Source organism: Balaenoptera acutorostrata, chromosome 8 (genome assembly GCF_949987535.1).
Source record: "Balaenoptera acutorostrata chromosome 8, mBalAcu1.1, whole genome shotgun sequence".
Classification (NCBI taxonomy): Eukaryota; Metazoa; Chordata; class Mammalia; order Artiodactyla; family Balaenopteridae; genus Balaenoptera; species Balaenoptera acutorostrata.
In genome coordinates, this window is record NC_080071.1 from 27,973,045 (window position 1) to 27,994,423 (window position 21,379).

General features: G+C 33.4%; 1 protein-coding gene across 2 annotated transcripts in view; it reads right to left on the minus strand.

Moving 5' to 3' along the window:
• The window catches only part of SCN7A (sodium voltage-gated channel alpha subunit 7), a 77,993-nt gene that overhangs the window by 25,977 nt on the left and 30,637 nt on the right, over positions 1-21,379 (minus strand). For both annotated transcript variants that reach the window (XM_057551916.1, XM_007183217.2), the window contains exons 10-16: positions 18,395-18,601; positions 11,986-12,082; positions 10,498-10,736; positions 9,269-9,442; positions 7,436-7,792; positions 3,629-4,072; positions 647-752 (exon numbers count right to left, since the gene is read on the minus strand). In XM_057551916.1, the coding sequence (XP_057407899.1) occupies positions 647-752; positions 3,629-4,072; positions 7,436-7,792; positions 9,269-9,442; positions 10,498-10,736; positions 11,986-12,082; positions 18,395-18,601 (1,624 nt within the window). The remainder of the gene's footprint in view (positions 1-646; positions 753-3,628; positions 4,073-7,435; positions 7,793-9,268; positions 9,443-10,497; positions 10,737-11,985; positions 12,083-18,394; positions 18,602-21,379) is intronic.

The following is a 21,379-nucleotide window of genomic DNA, read 5'->3' on the forward strand; positions in this document are numbered from 1 at the left end:
AGAACCTACAGTTATTTGTTAATCTTGTTAGGAAACTAATTTGAATTATAAGTCATTGAGGGGTGCATGCTACATATCTAGTGAGTCAGTCAACTGACAGAAGCCCTGCACATTTCTTAATATTCATGTGGAATATATAAATACATGACCATTACGTGATTTGTTTTCCTATGAGTATTTTAAATAATGACCCCACTCCACGAGTTATAAAAACACACACATGTACACTAATTTAATCTTTTTAATAATCCCATGAAGTCTTATTATTATTCTCATTTCACATGTTAGGAAATGAGCCAGAGAGAGGGTAAGTAAAAGCTAGTAAATGGTGGGCTGGCATATGAACTCAGGCTGTCTGATTTCAGAACCAACACTCTTAACTACTTCATTAGACTCCCTAGGAAGTAGGCCCTTTCTCTCTTTTCCAAATACTGACTTTTTCTTTGATATTCATTGTAAGTTTCTATCAGGATTCATATGGGCATGTGCACATGTGCATGCACACAAACATGTTCATGTGTGTGTATTCCTTAGTCAAATTAATAAACTCTTTAAAATTAAAAGTGTATTCAATAGCATTATTTAGGTTAAGAGAAATTTAGTCTAATTTCAATACAATTTTCAAAGGAATTAATTTTTTTCTTACCGTTTTTAAGACGCTTTGGCTTTCCACGTTCATAGACCATTTCTTCTTCTTCAGAGATAGCAATATCAACCGTACTGCATTCAGATGAGCTAAATTGCTTTACCTTCTGAAAAGTAAAATCCCACCAAGAAAGCTGTGATTAAAGTTTCATTTACTCACTGTAGTTAAAGTTTATTTTATTTTCAGAAAAAAGAAAAATTATGTACAGAAAGACTACTGTCAGGCGTAAAAGACTTCAGGCCAATTTCATAATTGATATTAAAATGCATACATATCTCTGGGACTTGAAGTTTTTGTTTGTTTTTTTTTTTTTTAAAGAGTAACTTTTTTTTTTTTTTTTTTAATTTTATAGCTACTTTATTTATTTATTTATTTATTTTTGGCTGTGTTGGGTCTTCGGTTCGTGCGAGGGCTTTCTCTAGTTGCGGCAAGTGGGGGCCACTCTTCATCGCGGTGTGGGGACCGCTCTTCATCGCGGTGCGCGGGCCTTTCACTATTGCGGCCCCTCCCGTTGCGGGGCACAGGCTCCAGACGCGCAGGCTCAGTAGTTGTGGCTCACGGGCCCAGCTGCTCCGTGGCATGTGGGATCTTCCCAGACCAGGGCTCGAACCCGTGTCCCCTGCATTAGCAGGCAGATTCTCAACCACTGCGCCACCAGGGAAGCCCGGGACTTGAAGTTTTAAAAAAATATTTAAAAAATTAATTTAAGATAAAATAATTTTTAGATTAAAATTAACATATAGTTAATAACACTGTTCTCCTAAAAGATGTGCAGGCTATCTCAAATTTCTGAAAGGAAAGATCTAGGTAGAATATATAAAAAAGAAAATTATAAATATTTTGTTCTACCTCTTTGTCTTTTGCACAGTAAGTGTCAAGGACATAAAATTAGAAGTTTTGTTTGCTTTAAACCATATACAGTCAATTGTAAGACATCATGGTGCTCAATTAAAAAAATAAAATATCCAGCAGGATATTACTCTTAAATAAGCAAATCTTTTGAAAAATTATTTCATTTCCCTTTGTATTCTCTTTATTATTGATAAAATAAGGGTATAGCAACACACTGATTTGTGAGTAGACAATAAATAAATTAATATTATATAATGTTTGAGCATTCAATAATTGAAAATTATACATTTTATATTTAAATGCTTTATTAGAGTTTTTAAAACCCTTGCACATAAATTATTTGATGACATTTTCCCAAAACTGTGTGAGTACTTATTATTCTAAATTTATAAATAAATCAATTAAGATTCAAAATTATAAATCATTTTAGTAAAAGATTATTTAATGGCCAATATATATTGCTACATTATGAAAAAAACAAGTTTCAAAATCTGATTTAAATTTTGTTATTTTTATGAAATTTATATAGTTATATATTTGTAATAAAATATGAAAGTTTAAATACCAAAGAAAGAAGAGTACGAATCTCTGAATTATCAGATCACATGTAATTTTTATATTTCATCTTTGGCTTTTGGTAGATCAACATCCTAAGTACTCTTGGGCTACATAATCTGGAAAGCGTTATAAATATATAACGAAATACATAAATGAATAAATCTTCTTTGAGTAGTTAACCAATCACCAAGACCAAATAATTATGCAGCTTAAATGACAACTTCTGAAACTTCAACATTTACAGTTATATTAATTTCCATCTTTCCTATGTATTTTCATATCTCCAACTTTCTAATGAGATTGGCAAGAAGTTTCCCATTTCCACATGATGTGCTGTGATAAATAGTAATTTTACTGAGAAATGGATGGTAGTACATGCCTTATAGTGTTGTTATAATTTAAATAAAATCAGCTAGCACTCTATAAATATTCATAAATATTTAAGTGAAGATATAGAAGTGTGCTGGAGAAGAATACTTTTCATTTTCTAATAATGGTATTAATTAAAGGAAAATGAACCCGAGAATATGGGGTGTAATAAGAAGTGAAAATGATTCTCGGAAACAAAGATGCCTGCACTAGAAACTAGAAGGACTTTGAATAATTGAAACTTAATTCCTTTTAGAAGGCCAATTTGATAATTTATTGTAGAGAGCAGCTGCCAAGCCAGAAGAGGTCTGGGAGATAAGATGGTGGCAGAGACTTTGGGGACCTGGAAAAAGATATTCTCTGCCCTTCTCCATGCCAGTGAATGAACTAAAACGATTCTCCAGTGAAGTCCAATGCAAGTGGCTCACAGTGCAGATGTGATCTCTATAGATGTAGCTTTGTATTAAATGATAGCTCCTACTAACACATTATGCTGCTTGCAAATGAAGACAGACTGTATCCCGTAGGTTATACATTTTAAAAGCTAAGTGAATAGCAGTATCTGCCCTTCTTTGAATATGACCCTTCTCCCCCACCACCCCGCGTTTATAAAGTTGCAAAATGTTCACAATTCAAACTGGTGGTTTTTTCCTTTGTTCTTTTAGTCCAACTCAATTATATATGTTATAATATGTTGCAGAAATGAACTGACAAGAATCTTAAAATTTTAGCAAGCAAGAAAGTAACTTTTAGCACTCTTCTAGTCCCATCTTATATTTTAAACATGATAAAGCCCAGGAGAGTTTGGTGATTTCTCCAATAATACACATAGATTTTAAAAATGTAGGTTTCTTCAATATGCTTTTCATCACCCCATGCTGCTTGCTTATTAACAGACAGACTATTATAATTATATTATCTGATGTTTACTAAGTGCTTACTATATATGGGCATTATTCTATGCACTATTGAACTATTTTTCTTAATCTTTCTATCTCCTCTAAGAAATAGATACAAGTTTATCCTCATTTACAGACGAGGAAACTGAAGCTTAGAAAGTTTAAGAAACTTGATCAGCAGCAGAAAATCAGGAATCATTGAATTGAATGGGTAATCTAACTCTGGAACTTCAGCACTGCTTCACTTCCTTATCAACAATGCCATCAATCAAAAATAAGAAATCATGATATTAAAACAACTTACCTCTTTGCTGCTTCCATCACCTGACTTGCTCTGAATCTCCTTATTGTCCAGATTTTCTATATCAGATTCTTCTGACGCAATCGGTACAGTTTCTGAGACACTGGGACTGGGGATAAGTGACTGACTCCCATTTTCGGTCATTGTGTTTTTCTCTGTGCCACTGCTTTTATCCTTATCCTTGAGGAAATCTTGGGTGTTGCTCAATTCAGAGAGAGTATGGTCAGAAATATTCTCTTTAACATAAACATATATATCACTTACATTGTCCATTGTTTCCTCTAGAACATTTTGGTTTTTGCATAATATTTTAGAAAGCACATAATTTATTCCTTTTTTAATCCTTGCCATTGCACGCTGGAGATTTTTTGCTTCATCATTCTCTTCAGTTGTTGTAGCCTTGTATGAACTAAATGAGCTGACCAATGCCAGAAACAGGTAAAGTATCTGAATGAGGAAGTAAATGAGGTTAAATGCATCTCATTTTTTTGTTTCCTTTCAAACAACAGCAACAAAATAATCTTTTAAAAAAGCTGACCTGAGATTTGAAAACAGCATACACACTACCATGCTATTTAGGCTATTCAGTTTTTGTTCATCTACAGTAGGCCAGGTGCTGTGTTAGTGGTTTGTATAGCCAGAACTCATCTCAAGGTCACAATATTCTATGAATTATCATTTGTTTCTCTTTTACAGGTGAAAACCACAAAGCTTACAGATGCTAAGTATCAAAGATCACACAGGTTGAACATAAGTCTGTCTTATTCCAAAGTTTGTTTTTTTTCACTAAGCCAGGTTAACTTTCCCAAGGTGAGAAAATGAATTGCTACTCCAGGTGGCTGACTTCACTTTAGCCCTAGCCCAGGAAGATGTGTAATGACATCGTCACGGGTTCTGCAAACCCATGAGGAATCTCATGGGGAGAGAGCTATCCCTGGTTCTGAAGCCCACATCTAACTTTCCTTGTGATGTGCAAGCACAGGGATTGGGTAGGTTAATTGATTCTCTGTGATAATAAATTTGGTCAAATAAGAAAGAGATGAGTGATGGAAGAATCATTCCTAATATTTGCAAGTTATTTTGAATTCGAGGATAGTGTGTATTTCGACTTTTACTATCACTGAGAAATAAGATCAAGGCATGTACATTTTCCAGAGAATCAGATTTTTATTTTGTTTGTTGTTGTAGGGTATAGATTATAATTTTAGATTCTAGTGTTGGAGATTTATATTGATTATTCTCTTAGACTTAAAGTAGTAATTTGAGCATTTTGTCTATTCTGGCAGTTTTCTCTCTTCTCTTCAGATATTTGAGCTTTTGAAGATTTAATTTACTTTATGCTTTACATATTATTTTTAAAGGGAAAGGTTCAAATGTTATACATTATGTGTAATAACATGTATTTAACTTACATAACATTTTCCTGCTTGTATTTCTGATTTCTTCATATATTAAGATCTACTCTTAAAAATAATACTTATACTGACAATTTATGTGTACATAAAATAAAATAGCTAAGTATATGAAGATCTGCAGCATTCATTTGTTAAAATATCTTTCAGAATTTTGGATCTATGTGAAGAGGTGAATACTCAAGCACTCTGATAATTACTGTTTCTCATGCACATATACACCTAAAATATTATGAATTACCCACCAAATCGTGTTCATGTCTAATGAATTACTTTTACTTCTCAATACCCAGATCTTTTTAACACTTAGGAATAGAGAAAGCTCAAATGAGACTCACTCATGGAAAAATCAAAATATTTTTGCAGATAATAAAGTCATCAAATAAATCATCATAATCGTAATCATAGTTTTGGTGTAGCAATAAAACAGAGGGTATAAGATGGCTCAGCATTGGAAATTTCTTGCAGGTAAGATCATCTGAACAACTAACATATATTTTCTATAACCTACAATGACAGAATCTCAATGGAAAAAAAAAAAAAACTAAAAAGACAGTAATTGAATGCCAATACCCCCAGAATAGTTTGATTGTTCTCCCACTAGTGTCCCATTTTGACATTAAGGCTTATTTACAGATAATCTGGGCAGGGGCTCCATGGCCCTTGTAGGAACTAGACTATTAGCATCTCTATCATTCTCAAAGGACAAAGGAAAAGACCAAGTATAATTTAAGGTAGTTGGTTGTTTCTTTTTCCTTTGTTTGGTTAAGTATTGTCCACGGTGAGAAAAATGAAAAGGGTGTATAGTAAGAATTTCATGACTATAAGCTTCATATGAGTAGAAACCATGTTTTCTCTTAAATAGACAACCAGCACAATGCTAGGCACAAAGTACATGATAAAAAAATATTTTTTGAAAAATTAGTTAATTATGGAATGAATGAAAGAATAGATTTTTGTGCCAGGATTTGAAGAAGGAAAAATTATGCTACAGCAACTGTATATTTAAGAGCTTACAATGTAAGATTTCTTATATCTTAGACACACACACTTCCCCCCTATATATATATATATATGCATATATATATATATGCATATATACATATACAATAAGAGCGTTAAAAGGCTGAAAATTAAGTTCAAAATGCTCTGGAACCGTGAATAAAGAAAGAACTTTATAACACTGTAAAATGCTACTGCTTTCTTTAAGTGCGCTCTGAATTAAAAATAGCCTAGTCTCTTAAAAGATTAATAGGAGGACTCATGATCCTTTCCTTCATGGAGCTTACAGTTTAATAAGGAAGATAGACAAGTACATGAACAATTAAACATAATGCCAATGTGTGCATATGACAGGAGTATGCCCAGGGTAAATAGAAGCAATGAGGAAATGTGCTGATACAATGGAGTCTAACCTGTGATTTTTTTTCCCCACCTTTTGGGAGATGTGCTTGACCTCTATGACTTAGGAATAAAAAGTAAATATTGAGTCTCTTTTTTTTCCTGTTTTTTTTCCCAAAAGAACAATTTTGTCTTATAAGCCATTTTTTTCTTAGAAGAAGTAAAAGGTAATATCACTCCAATTACTGGAAATTTAAAAGTGAAAGCATTTCCTTTTAGTGAATGCATAACAGTTTTATAGATCAGGGGTTTTCCAACTTTGCTGCACAATTTAATCAAATGAGGATTTAAAAAGAAAAATCCTGATGACCAGGCTATGTCCACATACCAGTAAAATCAGAATCTCTGGGAATGAATCCAAGACATTAGTTTATTTTTATTAGTTCCCCAGGTAATTCCAATGTGCAGTCAAATTTGACAACCAGTGCTACATTTAAGTGCTTCTTAAAATTTAATGTGCATACAGATCACTTGGGGATATTGTTAAAATATAGATTCTGATTCCACAGGTCTGGGATGGGATCTGAGAGTCGTCATTAATAACTATCTCCCATAAAGCCAAAGCTACTTTGAGTAGCAGGTTATAAGCAGTGCTATCCAATGGAGAGATGATGCATATCACATTTGCAATTTTCCAGTAGGCACACTAAAAGTGTAAACAAAAACAGGTGAAATTAATTTTACTAATATATTTTATTCAACTAAATGTATCAAAAATATTATAATTAAAATGCATTCGATATAAAAATTATTAATGAAATCATTTACGTTCTTTTTTGGGAGGTAAGACTTCAAATTCAGTGGGTATTTTACACTTATGACACACCTCAAAGTGGACCACTCATATTTTAACTGATCAATGGCCACATGTGGCTAGAGGCCACCATATCAGACAGCACAGTTATAGACCACTGGCTTCCATAAGTCCACATTGTGAAAATGCCAGACTACAATACATCAGTTTTTCAAGGAAAATTTTAAAGCATGGATTACTTACCAATAAGTTTCCAACTAAAATCACCATCATGTAAAAAGGAATACAACTGAATTGGCCTGCTACCTTAAAGCAATCCCATAAAGTCTCTATCCACTCTCCACAGAGAATCCGGAATACATTCAGGAAGGAGTGGAGGAAATCATGCATGTGCCAGCGTGGAAGTTGACAGTCTTCATCTATGTTGCAGACGTATATTTTGTAATTTGAACCAAACAGCTTCAGGCCAAGCACAGCAGAAAAGAATATGAATGTGAACAACAGCAGGACCAAGTCTTTCAGGGCCATCATTGAGTTACCAAGAGTCAGCATCAAAATCTTGAAAGTTGGCCAATATCTCCCCAATTTGAAAATTCGCAACTGATAGAGCAATGTAAAAACCAGAATAAGAAAAAACCAACAAAAAATCTGGTCACTATTCATTACAATGTACATTAAAAATTTTTATCAGCATTATACACATATACATATATAGTCTTTAATGTAATATTCAGTTTTGAGAATTATTAATACTAAGCACTGAAAATTCAGTTTATATACAATTGTTAATACATCTTACATATTCTATAGTTTTTTACTGTAAATCCATGTATATTTTCTTCTATTGATCTGTCAATTCCCATTCAATATTACACTATTATAATTATTCTAGTTTTATGTTTTAATATCTGGTAAAGCAAGTATCCATTCTTTGTTTTGTTTTTCACAGTGTATTGAATATTTTCCCACATTTTGACATACAGATGATGCTGGAAAAGTCTTCAGTTTCCACTGAATTCCATTGACAGTTCTATTGTGTATTTACCTTTAAAAATAACATGGAAGACCAAACATAACATTCTAGGTTTAGTCCGAATATTTCACTTTTCACCAGGTTAAAAAATTTTTATTTATATGGCACAAAATCACCTTAATATTTGGGTCATCTAAAATCCATATATTATTTTTATATGTGCTATACCTTCCTCAACTTTTTCTGGTATATAGTTGGCTTTCTGGACTCAGGTGTAGGACTTAACATTTATCCATGTAAAACTTAATCATCTTAGATTCAGTCCGTTACTAGTCTTTCAGATATTTTGATACTACCTTTTATTACATTGTCTGTATTTCCCAGTCTTGTTTCATCCATAGATTTGAAAAATACAGCTTTTATATTTTTCTCTTACTCATTAGACAAGCCTATGGATAAAGATTTAAGATAGGATTCTGAAGAATTATTTGGATAAGATCAAATCTACTTAATTGTTCTTGATATCTGCTACATTCCTTCAACTTGTTACCAAGAATGAGACAATATATTATTTATCAAATGCCCAACATTTCTATAAATATCATTCTAATAACATTATTTCTTTGCCTAGTTTTCTGATGCTTTTACCACCACCTACATTGCAGGCATATAGTGATTCTGACTTGATAATTTTCTAATAACATTTTATTGGCCTGACCATTCTTCTTTTACAAAGTTTTCTACCCTACATTTAGAAATACTCACCTGATTCTTTAGTTACACACTGGCTTACATTCAGCTCTGGGACTCCTTATTATCCTGCTTCTCAAAACTGACCCAGTATCCCTGACTCTGCTTTCTAAAACAGTATCTCAAATTTGCTGTATATATGGCATATTTCCTTTAATGCCTGGGCCAAACAACAGCATTGGAGACTACTTACTCTTTTCTGGGTTACTTTCTAAGCTTGTTACATATGAATTAATTCATTTATTACCTCCAATATACCAAAAGGATAGGTATTACTATTCTTCCCACTTCATGTCTGAGGAAACTGAGATGAATTTTTATAAAATAAAATTTAGGTCTTGGATTCTACTTACCACCCTGAATGATCGAAAAACAGCCAGTCCATGAAAATGTGTTACATAAAGTTCTACTAAACCATGGAACACAATTAGGCTATCATAAATGTTCCAGCCTACTTGGAAATACCCATACGGATGCATGGCAATTATTTTAAAAATCATTTCTGCTGTGAAAATTCCAATAAACACCTAAATAAAACAAAACATAGAGATGAGAATATGATTCCAGTAGCTCTATCAGAACCCTCACACGCAGAAACTGTAAATTTTCACTGCCACCTTCTTCACATATCCTCTGTCAAGATCTGATTAGTTTCAGAGTCTGTATTACAAGTACAGGCTCATAGGTTTTGTTTGACAATCTAATGTCAAACATTGTGTAATCTTCAATTACTTTAATAAGAGTCATCCTAGAAGAAAACAAAAGAATATTTGAGAGTGAAAATCTTTTCATTTTGAATAGTTCCTTTTGGGATAAAGAGTACACATTAAGATATTTAATTTTTAAAACTGTAAAAGAAATTTTTCAAAAGTATATATGATCCAGAAAAAAAGCAAACCTATGGAAATTGTCCTTTGAAAACTACACTGGCAGAAATAACTAAATTACTGTTTTGGTATCAAGTAAATGTACAGTTCAAAATTGGTAGCAGTTGGCTGTTTGTATCAGTATCAAGCAACTAAACAACAATAAAAGCAAACGAAATTAAACAATGTATATTTGCTTGAATGTGACTTGTTTTTAAACTCATAGAAATCTTTGTCTTTTGTATCGTACGTGGAAAAAAAAGATGGGTGAATCTCAAAAATACCTTGCCAAAAGGATAAGCTCCAGTCTAAGATTAGGTGCAGTTGTAACAGAATTCAAAATTCAGGTGTCAGTGAAGCACTTGTGTCTGTTATTTCACCTCTGCCCTACCTTGATCTAGGGGTTACCATACCAAAAGATGGGATATTTGAGAAGGGAGAGGAAATAAATAATTTCTACTTAACCTGACTGCCATGCAGTTAGCTAGAAGTATTAAATTTAAATGGACTCTAGCTATAAATCTATTCAATGATAAGAATATTTACAAAGCAGGGCTGGGGGAGGTGATGTGAGAAAGCATGAACACAGTACTTCATTTAATACTCATATAAAGCATTTGCAACATTTTGGAGTTATAAAATAAAATAACGGGGATAATGATGACTAAAGAAAAGTTGAAATTGCAAAAGAAAATAATGTACAATGAGATTCTTACCTGATTTTCAATGTTGAGAATGTTGTTGGTTTCTAAACTCATTGGGTAGTGTTCTAAGGCCAAAAAATGTATGTTTAGAATTATGCATATGGTAAGGAAAAGATCGGTAAATGGGTCCATTATAATCATATGGACAAACTCTTTCAACTTTAACCAACAGGGAGAACAATTCCAGATCAAGAAAGTTTTAGCAAATCTATACCAACAAAATGGGCATCTCTTCCTGGATTTTCTAAGTTCTGAAATGAAAGAATAGAAAAGTTATGCATTAGCTAATTGTTTATTTAAGCTCTAACTAGTAGAAATTTTTGACTTTTGCATGCAAAGGGAGGTTTGAAACTAGACTTCTGATTTTGAATTAGCATATAGAAATATTTTGTATTAATAAAAATCAGAGTAAAGTAAATTTCTTCTATTTTGTTCATGCTTGCGAGTTAGACAAATGAAAATGAGACAAATTATGTATTAGAATCAAAACATAGGAGTACCTCTCAAGAAAAACAAATATGGAATATAACTGAGAGGATATTTATAATTTTAGATTTACATGCTTTACAAAATAATGTCTTTCAATATTGTCTATTGTCTATGATTATATTATAGTATGTAATATATAATAGTATTAATATAATAATACTATATAATATAATAATATTATATATTATAGTATGTAATATATAATAGTATATATTATAGTATCATATTATAATATGATTATATGTCATATTGTCTATGATTACTAGTTATATATATTTAAAAAGCAGAGACAAGTATAAAAAGGACCTTAATAGGTTAATGTTATATACACCAAACTGTATTTTTAGTTACAAGGTAATACTTCATGTTGTTTTCAGTGTTAAACAAAGAAAATTCCTTGGCACTCTTTGGTTCCTTTTCCAGTGTTTAAAACACTATGCTTATGAAATTTTTTTTTTTTAATGAAATTTTAAAGTATTGTTTATCCTAATAGTCTCATGCTATTCCTTAAATTTTAGTTATCATCATCTAAAATTCTGAAGAAATTGGAGGATTTCCTTAAAAGTGAAAGATATGGGGACTTCCCTGGTGGCGCAGTGGTTAAGAATCCACCTACCAATGCAGGGACACGGGTTTGAGCCCTGGTCTGGGAAGATCCCACATGCCGCGGAGCAACTAAGCCCGTGTGCCAAAACTACTGAAGCCTGCGCACCTAGAGCCCATGAGCCACAACTACTGAGCCCGTGTGCCACAACTACTGAGCCCGCGTGCCACAACTACTGAAGCCCACGCACCTAGGGCCCATGCTCCACAACAAAGAGAAGCCACCACAATGAGAAGCTCACACACCACAACGAAGAGTAGCCCCCACTCGCTGCAACTAGAGAAAGCCCGCGGGCAGCAACAAAGAACCAACACAGCCAATAAATAAATAAGTTAATTAATTAATTATTTAAAAAGTGAATCATATGAATGGTACCTTCCATAGTGTCTAAATATTTTTTACTTTACCTTCTTTATGTCTGATAGTAGTATCATCCAACATATCCAAAGAAGTAATCATAGAAGTTGATGATCTTTTCTTCATTTCTATTTCTGTAGTCTTGGTCTAAAAAGAAATTTGATGAGTCTAATACTGGCTTCTCCCCTTTGTAGATCTAAGACTATAACTATAAGAAGGCTTATAGCCTTCTTTAAAATGCTGATTCTTACTTCCAAAAGCCTTTCTGTGTTCCATAATTTGGCACTCTTTACACTATAGGTATTATTAAACTGACTTAGGATTATTTGCAAAATGAATGCCTATTACTTGCAACTCAACAAAATCACTTTATATTATGAGGTCAACTATAAAAGGAGAAAACCAGAGAATGATAGTGGTATTACCCATATTTGACAAAGAATTCAGTGTACAGTTTAGAATTATTGTGGAATATCCAGTTGGCAAACATGCTACTGAACAATAACACCTTACATTTCTCTAACACCTTACATTTTTTACTTGGGGATATGTTAACTATGACTTTGTAAACTCTCTTGATAAAATCAACTATTTGGTGTTGAGATGATGAAATATGTCCCATGGAATATCAGGTAATAGAATGAATTTTAAAGGATATTTTTGGTTCGAACATATTTGATAATTCCCAAAAGGAATCACATCTTTCCGTCCCTCATGACTCTTGAGTAATGGTTTTAAGACATCCTCTGTTTTGCTGATGTGGCTACAGAGTTAAAAAGAACCCTTGCAGGGCTTTCCTGGTCGCGCAGTGGTTGGGAGTCTGCCTGCCAATGCAGGGGACGCGGGTTCGAGCCCTGGTCTGGGAAGATCCCACATGCCGCGGAGCAGCTGGGCCCGTGAGCCACGATTGCTGAGCCTGCGCGTCTGGAGCTTGTGCTCCGCAAGAAGAGAGGCCGCGATGGTGGGAGGCCCGCGCACCGCGATGAAGAGTGGCCCCCACTTGCCGCAACTGGAGAAAGCCCTCGCACAGAAACGGGGACCCAACACAGCCATAAATAAATAAAAAAAAAAAAAAAAAAAAAAAAGAACCCTTGCAGTGGAAAGGCACTCAAAACTCCTCGGCTTCGATGCAGATGTTACAAGTTCTACACATTCATGATTATCACAAGTATGGCCCCAGATGTTTCTAGTGACCATGTATAAATTTTGTATTTGAATTTAAACTGTAAGAAACTGGCAATGGGTAGATGATATTGCACCATAGAGCTCCCGACAGTTTTTACACTTGGCACACACAGAGAATAATAATATTTGTATGCTTGTTAATTTGGTAAATAGGTGAGCCTAATAGGTGAAATAAATAGTAAATAAATTTTAATAGGTGAGGCAGCTTTTGAATAGAGATAACTGGCATGGGCCTGCTGCTGCCCTAACACTGAGGGGATTCATGGTTGAGGCTCACTGATAACCCATACCCAGAGCACCCTGGTTGGCAGGTTCTGCTGAGGTCTATCTGAAGTCCCAGAGTAGATATCAAGGGAATCATCACATTCATCTCACTCCGTAGGAGTCAAGTCCTTCTAATTTAAATACTAGAGCTAGAGGAGGTAAAAACCAACTGTACTACATACTGAGTTCCATCAGGAAAATGACAGATTCTTTTTATCTACAGATCTCTGTTGCCTCACTTTTTTTTTTTAACTGAAAAAGTAAGCAAAAGCTCAGGATGTGAAGCTAATTTATTTATTTAAACCAATGCTTATTCCAAAAAGTATTTTCTTGGCTGACTTACAAGGCTACATAAAATATGTGATAATTTATATGATTCCAAATTTCCAAGAGTTAAAAACCAACAGAACTATAATTTTTCTGTTATTAAAGTCTGATAGGAATTTCCCAGGTGTTTCTTCATAAAGGTGATACTTTGTCATATCGTGAACAATATCCTCCACTATATTCTTAATACCGAGGAATTACTTCTCATAGAGCTGCTTCTGGTAGTGACGGTGACAATGTTTGATGAATTTACAACAAAGAGCAATCCAGTAAAGTTCATTATCTGTGATGGGGGGAGCAGTGGAGCGGGGAGAGTAATAACGTTATTGTTGAGACAGTCAGTGCTCATTAGTGATTTGGCTTGAACTATGGATATGTTTTAGGATACAAAATGAACAAACCACATATCAGTCTAGTAATATATTTCTCTCAATTGAACTTCTCAATAAGTGCCCATACGTTGGCCAACTCCTAAGGATATAGTTAGTTTACAATGTAAATTGAAAGGATTATGACTCAAAAATCTCCTTTTTGGACGTTTAAGAGCTAATAAGGACATATGCCTGAATTTTAGACAATCCAGCATTAAAATTAAACTGGAAGAAGGGGCTAGGATTCTTTTCACCGCTGGTTTCAATTTTCTCTGGAGGGGAGATATGAAAAAGGAAGAACCCAGTCATACTTCTGGCATTTAGCAATGAACACCTGAAGTGTTCGTCTTGGACCCAGACTTCCTCTCTCTACTGCAACCCCACTGGCCTTTTTAATCCTCTGACTCATCCTGTTCCCTCCTGCCAGAGAGAATGGACTCATTCTTCAGATCTCAGTTCAAGTGCCAAGTCCTCAATAAAAACCTTTCTGACTCAGAGAAATCCTTTATTACAGGCTTTCAAAGCACTATGTTTCTCACTTTTTTAACACTTCCCGTATTTTCATTTAATTTTTTTATTGGAGAATAATACTCACCAGGTACCCAATAGGTTGCTTCAACCATTAATGACGTTATACTTTCCATTTTTCATGTATTACTCACCCTACTTTTTTCCTGAAGTATTTTAAATCAAATTTCAGATATCATAAAATTTCAGAATAAGCTTTTTTAAAAAGATAGTCACAACACCATTATCACAATCAGCAAAATTAGTAATTCCTTAATATTATCCAAGACCCAGACCATGCTCAATTTTCTTTCATTGCTCAGAAACATTCTATTATAGTTGACTTGTTCCAATCAAAATACAAAATGATATGCATTTTTTTTGGTTTGCAGTTCTACTGATTATCATGATTTTAAATTTATTTAGTCTATGTGATTTGTTAAAGACACTGAATCACTTATATTGTAGAACTTTCCACATTCTTAATTTGGCAGATTATGTGTTTTTAGTTTAATTTAATGCATTCTTCTCTTTCCTATAGTCTCTGGAAAAAGATGGTTAGATCTAGAGGCATATTAGACTTAGCGTGGATTTTGGCAAGAATATATTGTGGTGTTTTATGTTTCCTATTTCCTAACATCAGGAAACATAATGTCTGGTGGTCCTAAAGTTACAATTTATTTTTATAGTAATTTTATAGTTTATCTCCCCATTAGACCGTTAGCTTCATGATGATAGATACTGTATTTGTATTTATCAATTTTAAAATCTCCAATGCTTAATACAATGCCTAACATACAGAATATTGTCAATAATATTTAATTATACAGGTGAACTATAAGGATGTCAGTTTAGATGGGCAAATTTTTTTTTAATATTTATGTTCCTACAGTTGTATAAATCATTCTTTTCTAAGGTTTTGCCAATAACTGACAATTCATAGGAAAGTTTCACCTACAAACTGTGTAACTGATGAAATAATATTGTTTCAGTGTTGATTCTCCAGAACAATGATGGTAAAGTGATGAAAAATGGGTTCTCTTTCTCAGTGTTGAGAAATCAATTACCAATAAATATAGATCAAACTTTGTAACTGGAACTTCTCAATAAAGATTAAATTTGAGAATTTGTGAAGACACTAATTATGTGTCTGGCACATAGTTGACACTCAATAAACATTATATACTATTATTATCATCATTATTACTTTAATTATCCCTAAAAGGGAGACATAGTCAAAGACTTAAAGAATTTTATATTGACAAGTATTCTCCATATGGACGGCAGTGCCTTCTTGCAGTTGTGTTCTTGTCTTTCCTATAATTAGACATTACCATTTTTTCAGTTGCTTAGTATATTCTAAGCAGTGCTAAGTGCTTTATAAACGTTTATTTAATTTGAATCTCACAACAACCTATGACACAGATATTATAATACACACCTTACAGATGAAGAAGCTGAAGTTTAGAAAGGTTAACAGACTTGGCAAATATCATACATCTATTAAGTGGCTAAAATGGACTTAAATCTATATTTATCTGACTGCAAAACTCTGATTTTAGCCAATATGATGTACTGTTTTCTTATAATGTGAGAATATGAAATACATATGTAATTTCCCAGTAATTCCAACATTGGAATTAGAATCTGTCTAGGGTTAAATCAGGTTGGTCACCTAGAGGTGACCTAGAGCACATTTAATTAAAATGTTCCATTTTAAATTCTTCACTGTCCAGTGTTTTCTTATGTATAAATAAAAAAGGAAAAGAAAATACATCTTGTGAAAATAACTTTTAATCTCATTTTCCCAGAAAACTTTTGCATGACAAAATGTTCTAGTACTCTTCCAGGAACAGAAATCTTTTATAATTGAAAGATTTTAATTAAAACCAGAAAGGCTTTATGTGATCCAAATAGCCAAATGAATGGAGATATTGGGAAATTAGGAAATAATCTAAGTTCTTCATAAGCAGAGCTAATAGGGCATCTCATCTGGAATAAGAGAAGTATTGTGCTCTTGAATGCATTTGTGTGTAGCTCTTGACATTTGAAATGCCACTTGAAAACAAATTACACATTCAACATATCATTCAGACTACAATCATTCAATATGAAGGACCTCAGACTCATTTCTAGAGACAGAAAGCTTTTGTAATTTGTTTTTCTGTGACTTCCTCATGGGTGATATGATGGCTATATTTGATAGCTTCTTTTTATACATGTTTTCTTCATACGGTCTATAATTGCTTCATTTTTCAATTGCATGCATTGAAACCTCATAGATACACATATCTATCAATAACTTGTCATTTGGTATGATCCTATATCATATCATTCAGGCCCCACTTTTTAGTGGAATGACTTTTCTAGAGCTTCTCTACTGATGACAACTTAATGAAAGGGTTATATAAAAGGGAAGTTAACATTTTCCCCTTTTTGGCCCAGCAGGGGCCTTCGGTATTAATGAACTTCTTAGCCAGCCATACTACGCGTGCCAGAGTGAATCTTTTGCCCTTTACTTTTCCTCAGCTCTTTTTATCTTTTTTATATGAGAGGATCCTGGATATAGCTCCTTTCTATCTTTTGTTTGCTCCCTCAATCTGTCCTTTTTACATCTACTAGAAAATATAGTTCGAGTATTTTTCCCGTGTAGACAATCTTTATTAGCAAGTGTTAAGAGTGCAAAAATAAATATTCCAGAAGGACGGAAAAGAGGGCAGGGCATGGTTCCCCTCCCACAAGTGAGGGTCCTGTAACTAGGCCAGTGGGGTGGGAGCACTGGACTTGCTTGTGATCACTTTGGGCCAAGCACCCTCCAAAGAACAAGCTCCTTGGCAGGGGGGCTCCTCCCAACACAGAGGAAGGGAGCAACACCTCAGAAGAGGCATGGGTTCCGTCCCCCTTAGGCTGCTTTGGCTTCTGCCCACTGCACACCTTGACAGCTTCTGGGTAGGGGTATTAGGACACTGAGCTAAACCTATCCCTCTCTAAACCTAAGAGGAGGTGTGAGATAGCTAGGACCTGTGGAATATAAGAAAGTTACTTCTGGTTGCTTTTCTAGGTCCTGTTCTTCTTTTCTGCACACTTATGGCACAATTTAGATTTTTAAAGATAATTTTCTACAACTTCTTTAATGTTACTTCTGTCAATACTTTTAGATTCATGGGCCAAATCTTTTGCTATGAGGCTAAACATCTGAAAATATATTCAAACACAACACTAAGGTCATTGAAAATTAGAGTAAAACTGTATTAAGTTTTACTGATCATGGATTTAATTATTCCACAGGTAAAATAACTCCTTAGGTCAGGATGCACAGTGCATTTCCTCTTGAACGAGTAAGAAAGTCAATAAAGTAAAATTTTTTCCTGTTTTTACAACTTCAGTACTATACTTCGATCCATGCTTTTAGTACTTGCTGATTTGTAAATTATGGAAGGCACTGTCACTTTTGAGTTGAACACCGAAATTTTCCAAAGCTAATTCTTATGTGCTATCTGAAGCAAGTTTAAATTAATAAATTATACCTGCATTAAGAGAAGTCAAGTTCAAAAAAATATATAATATATCCATAGTTTATCAGCAGTAGTAATATGCATTTTGGAGCAAAAGCAAAATCGTAAACATGTTGGTCACTCTTACCACACCACACTCGGGAAAGAATGTTATGTAGCAAAAATGAGCCCTCCTATCAAAATCACTTATGATCTTATGTACCACACACAGATATTGAGCATCTATTAGAAGACAATATGCTCCAAGAAGATAAACTCTGACTCCAAAAAAGCATTTAAAAAATCTATACCTCTGCTGCTTTATTTCCTTCTTGAAGTTCCGTTAAAGCCTGCTGAAGTTCCGGCTCAATCTTCTTAGCACTTTCAGCAGCTCTCTGCTTTTCTTCTTCACAGGAGATAGCAAGTATGCCTAAGAACAAACTTGCCATATAAAAGGCAAACCAAAAACTTATCACAACAAAAAATATCATGTAGACCTTCCCAGAAGCATAAAGGATCTAAGGAGAGGTGGAAAACAAGACAGAGAGGAAACGTTATTTGTCTTCCTGCAATCTGTTATTTTAAAATGAAAAATGAAATTTTGTTATGAAAATAATTTAGTTATAAGTGGAATGTAATCACAAGACAGTTTAAGTACTGGCTCTACCTGGAGAAGTAAATGAAAGCTCTTCAATTTAGACATATATGTAAGGTACAAAATATATGGTACAAAACCAGGGAAGAACTTAGTAATTTAATTAATTCAGGCTGAACACCTGACTTTTATGTCTTCATTAACAGAGTAAACATGTTGAAAGGAAAAAACTGTCATCTTTCACTAAAGAAAGCTGGACAGTCTGAATATGAAAGATTATTTACTTTGCAGTAGAATCTGTAACTACACGAAGTGTAATAAAGTCAAAGAATGACTGTTTGGAGATTACTTTCCTCTGAACTTTACTTTATGGAAACATCGCAACGAGGTACAAAATCAGGTCTATTCAAAGGGGTGAGGAACAGGAATATGTCTATATCTGTCAGAATACCTGCTTTGTTGATGAACCTCTAGACAAATCACAAAGGAAAGTCATATCATTCACTTATATGAAGTCCTTTGTGGATAGAAAAATACAAAACTGTAGATTTCCAAACTGCGCATTGACTAGCTTTTATTTCATAATAATTACCTAAGATATATCAGAAAAATTTTAAATTTATAAGTAGATATTACAAATCCAAAATATAGTCCACTGATTTATCTTCATTAATTAAAAGTACATGAACAAATTTCAAGAAAACAAATGGGAATAGTTTTAATTTTTAAGTATTCATTTGAACCAATAGACAGGTATTTACAGAAAATACTGTGTTGATATAACAGAGTTAAGAATGTTTACAAATTAATACGAACTTCTAACATTTAGTCAGAAATAATTTCTTATTAATCTATAGTATGTTTTTCTTTAAAGGTATTTTTAATAAACTCGATTATCCCAGTGAGTCAGCTATTTAGGATGTGGTTAAATATTTTTCCTACTAAATGGCTGTCATTTACAGTATATTCAGGAGTTAGTAATAGATATCATGGAGTACACTGCAGGACATGTACATTAATAAATACTTTATGGTTATTATTTTATTAATTCTGGGCAAAACATTCATGTGGTATTTACCATAGAAAAGAGATGAAAATTAGATAGACAAAGATCTCACAACTGTGGGGGAATGCCTGAATTCAAAACTTTTGCTCTTTCCCCTATATGAAGCTGATGGAGAATAAAAGTATACAATCTTATTAGAATGGAAAAGTATACAAATTCTAGTTCTATTATATTTTAGCAGGAAATAGGGGCTAATTATACCCCTTTGTCATAGATTTGTTGTGAAAATCAAATGAAACAATGTATGAGAAGATCTTAGCTCATGACAAGTATGCAGTAAACGTTAACCATTGCTAAACATAACTCCATTCCATGAGGATTGACAATCTGCTTTGTTCATTTCCGTACTGATGCTGTATCAAAGAGTACTTGGGTCAAATAAATATTTGTTGAATTAACGGGGAATGATATTCTCTAAAACATGAGCTGTACTCTTTGGGAATAATTGCCAAATTTCCCTAGCCATAGTCAGTTTAATTCCGTAGGGCAATGCTCAGAGTAAAAATCCAGTCCAAATCAAAGCAAACCTTATCTACACTAGTCAATAAAAATTTAGTGTACAATAATGATGAAGGTCCTGTAAGACTCCAGCACCAGGGCACTCCCAGACTGATTTCTCATTTCACTGGTTGTATGAGAGGATTTCCTTTAGACCAATGTTACCAAGAAAATTAGCTAACGTACTTTGAAAGCTGTAAAAAAAAGGCAAGACATTCACTATTATATAAAGTAACATAACCCATAAATATTCACTTATATTTTTGTTTATTAAAATTTCATCAAGCATTTCTATGTGTTAGATGCTGAGAATACAAAAATTAAAATAAGACAAATTACTTCTTCTTAGGTAGTGTATCTCCTAGTGGGAGGAAATGCTGAACAAGCAATTAAAATAACCACTACCTGAGGCAATTACAGGGTACCATGGAATTCTGATGTAGAATATGTCCAGCTCTAAAAGAAGAGGTTGGGGAAAAGCTCAAACAAGAAATATAGCTTGGAGGCATAAATCTGAGGCATGAGACTGAAGATGGAAGAAACTTGAATTTGCACACACTGAAACAAGAAATTATGGGAAAAGGTCATTTAGGAAACAGCAAGTCTTTCTGACTCAAATAAAGCAGAGAGTATATATTGGGATATTGTTGGGAAATTAATCTGGCAACAAATGCAGAGACTAGATTTTAAAGGGCACTATGGACAATGCATATGGACTTTGAACTTCATCCCATAGAAATTTGGAAATCACTGAAGGATTGTTAGAAGGAGAATAACATGATGAGATTATTTTAGAAATAAGAAGTTTATAGTGTTGTGGAGGAGGCATTGATGCTTGTCAAAATTTTGGGAAATAACAATATAACTACTCTTACAAAATTAGAAAAATATAGTTTGCATAAAGAAAAAATCACTTGTAATATTTTTATGTACTTCTACCAGAAACATAATTATACTATAAGCATGTTTGGTTTACTTGATTTTAATTTAATAATATATTATGAACCTTTGTGCCAAAAGTATATTATATTACCCTTATCATTATTAATGGCCTGTAAACACACATACACACACACCATAATTTATTCAATCATAAAAAGTATGGTGTAAAAAAAAAAAAAGTATGGTGTGTGTGTG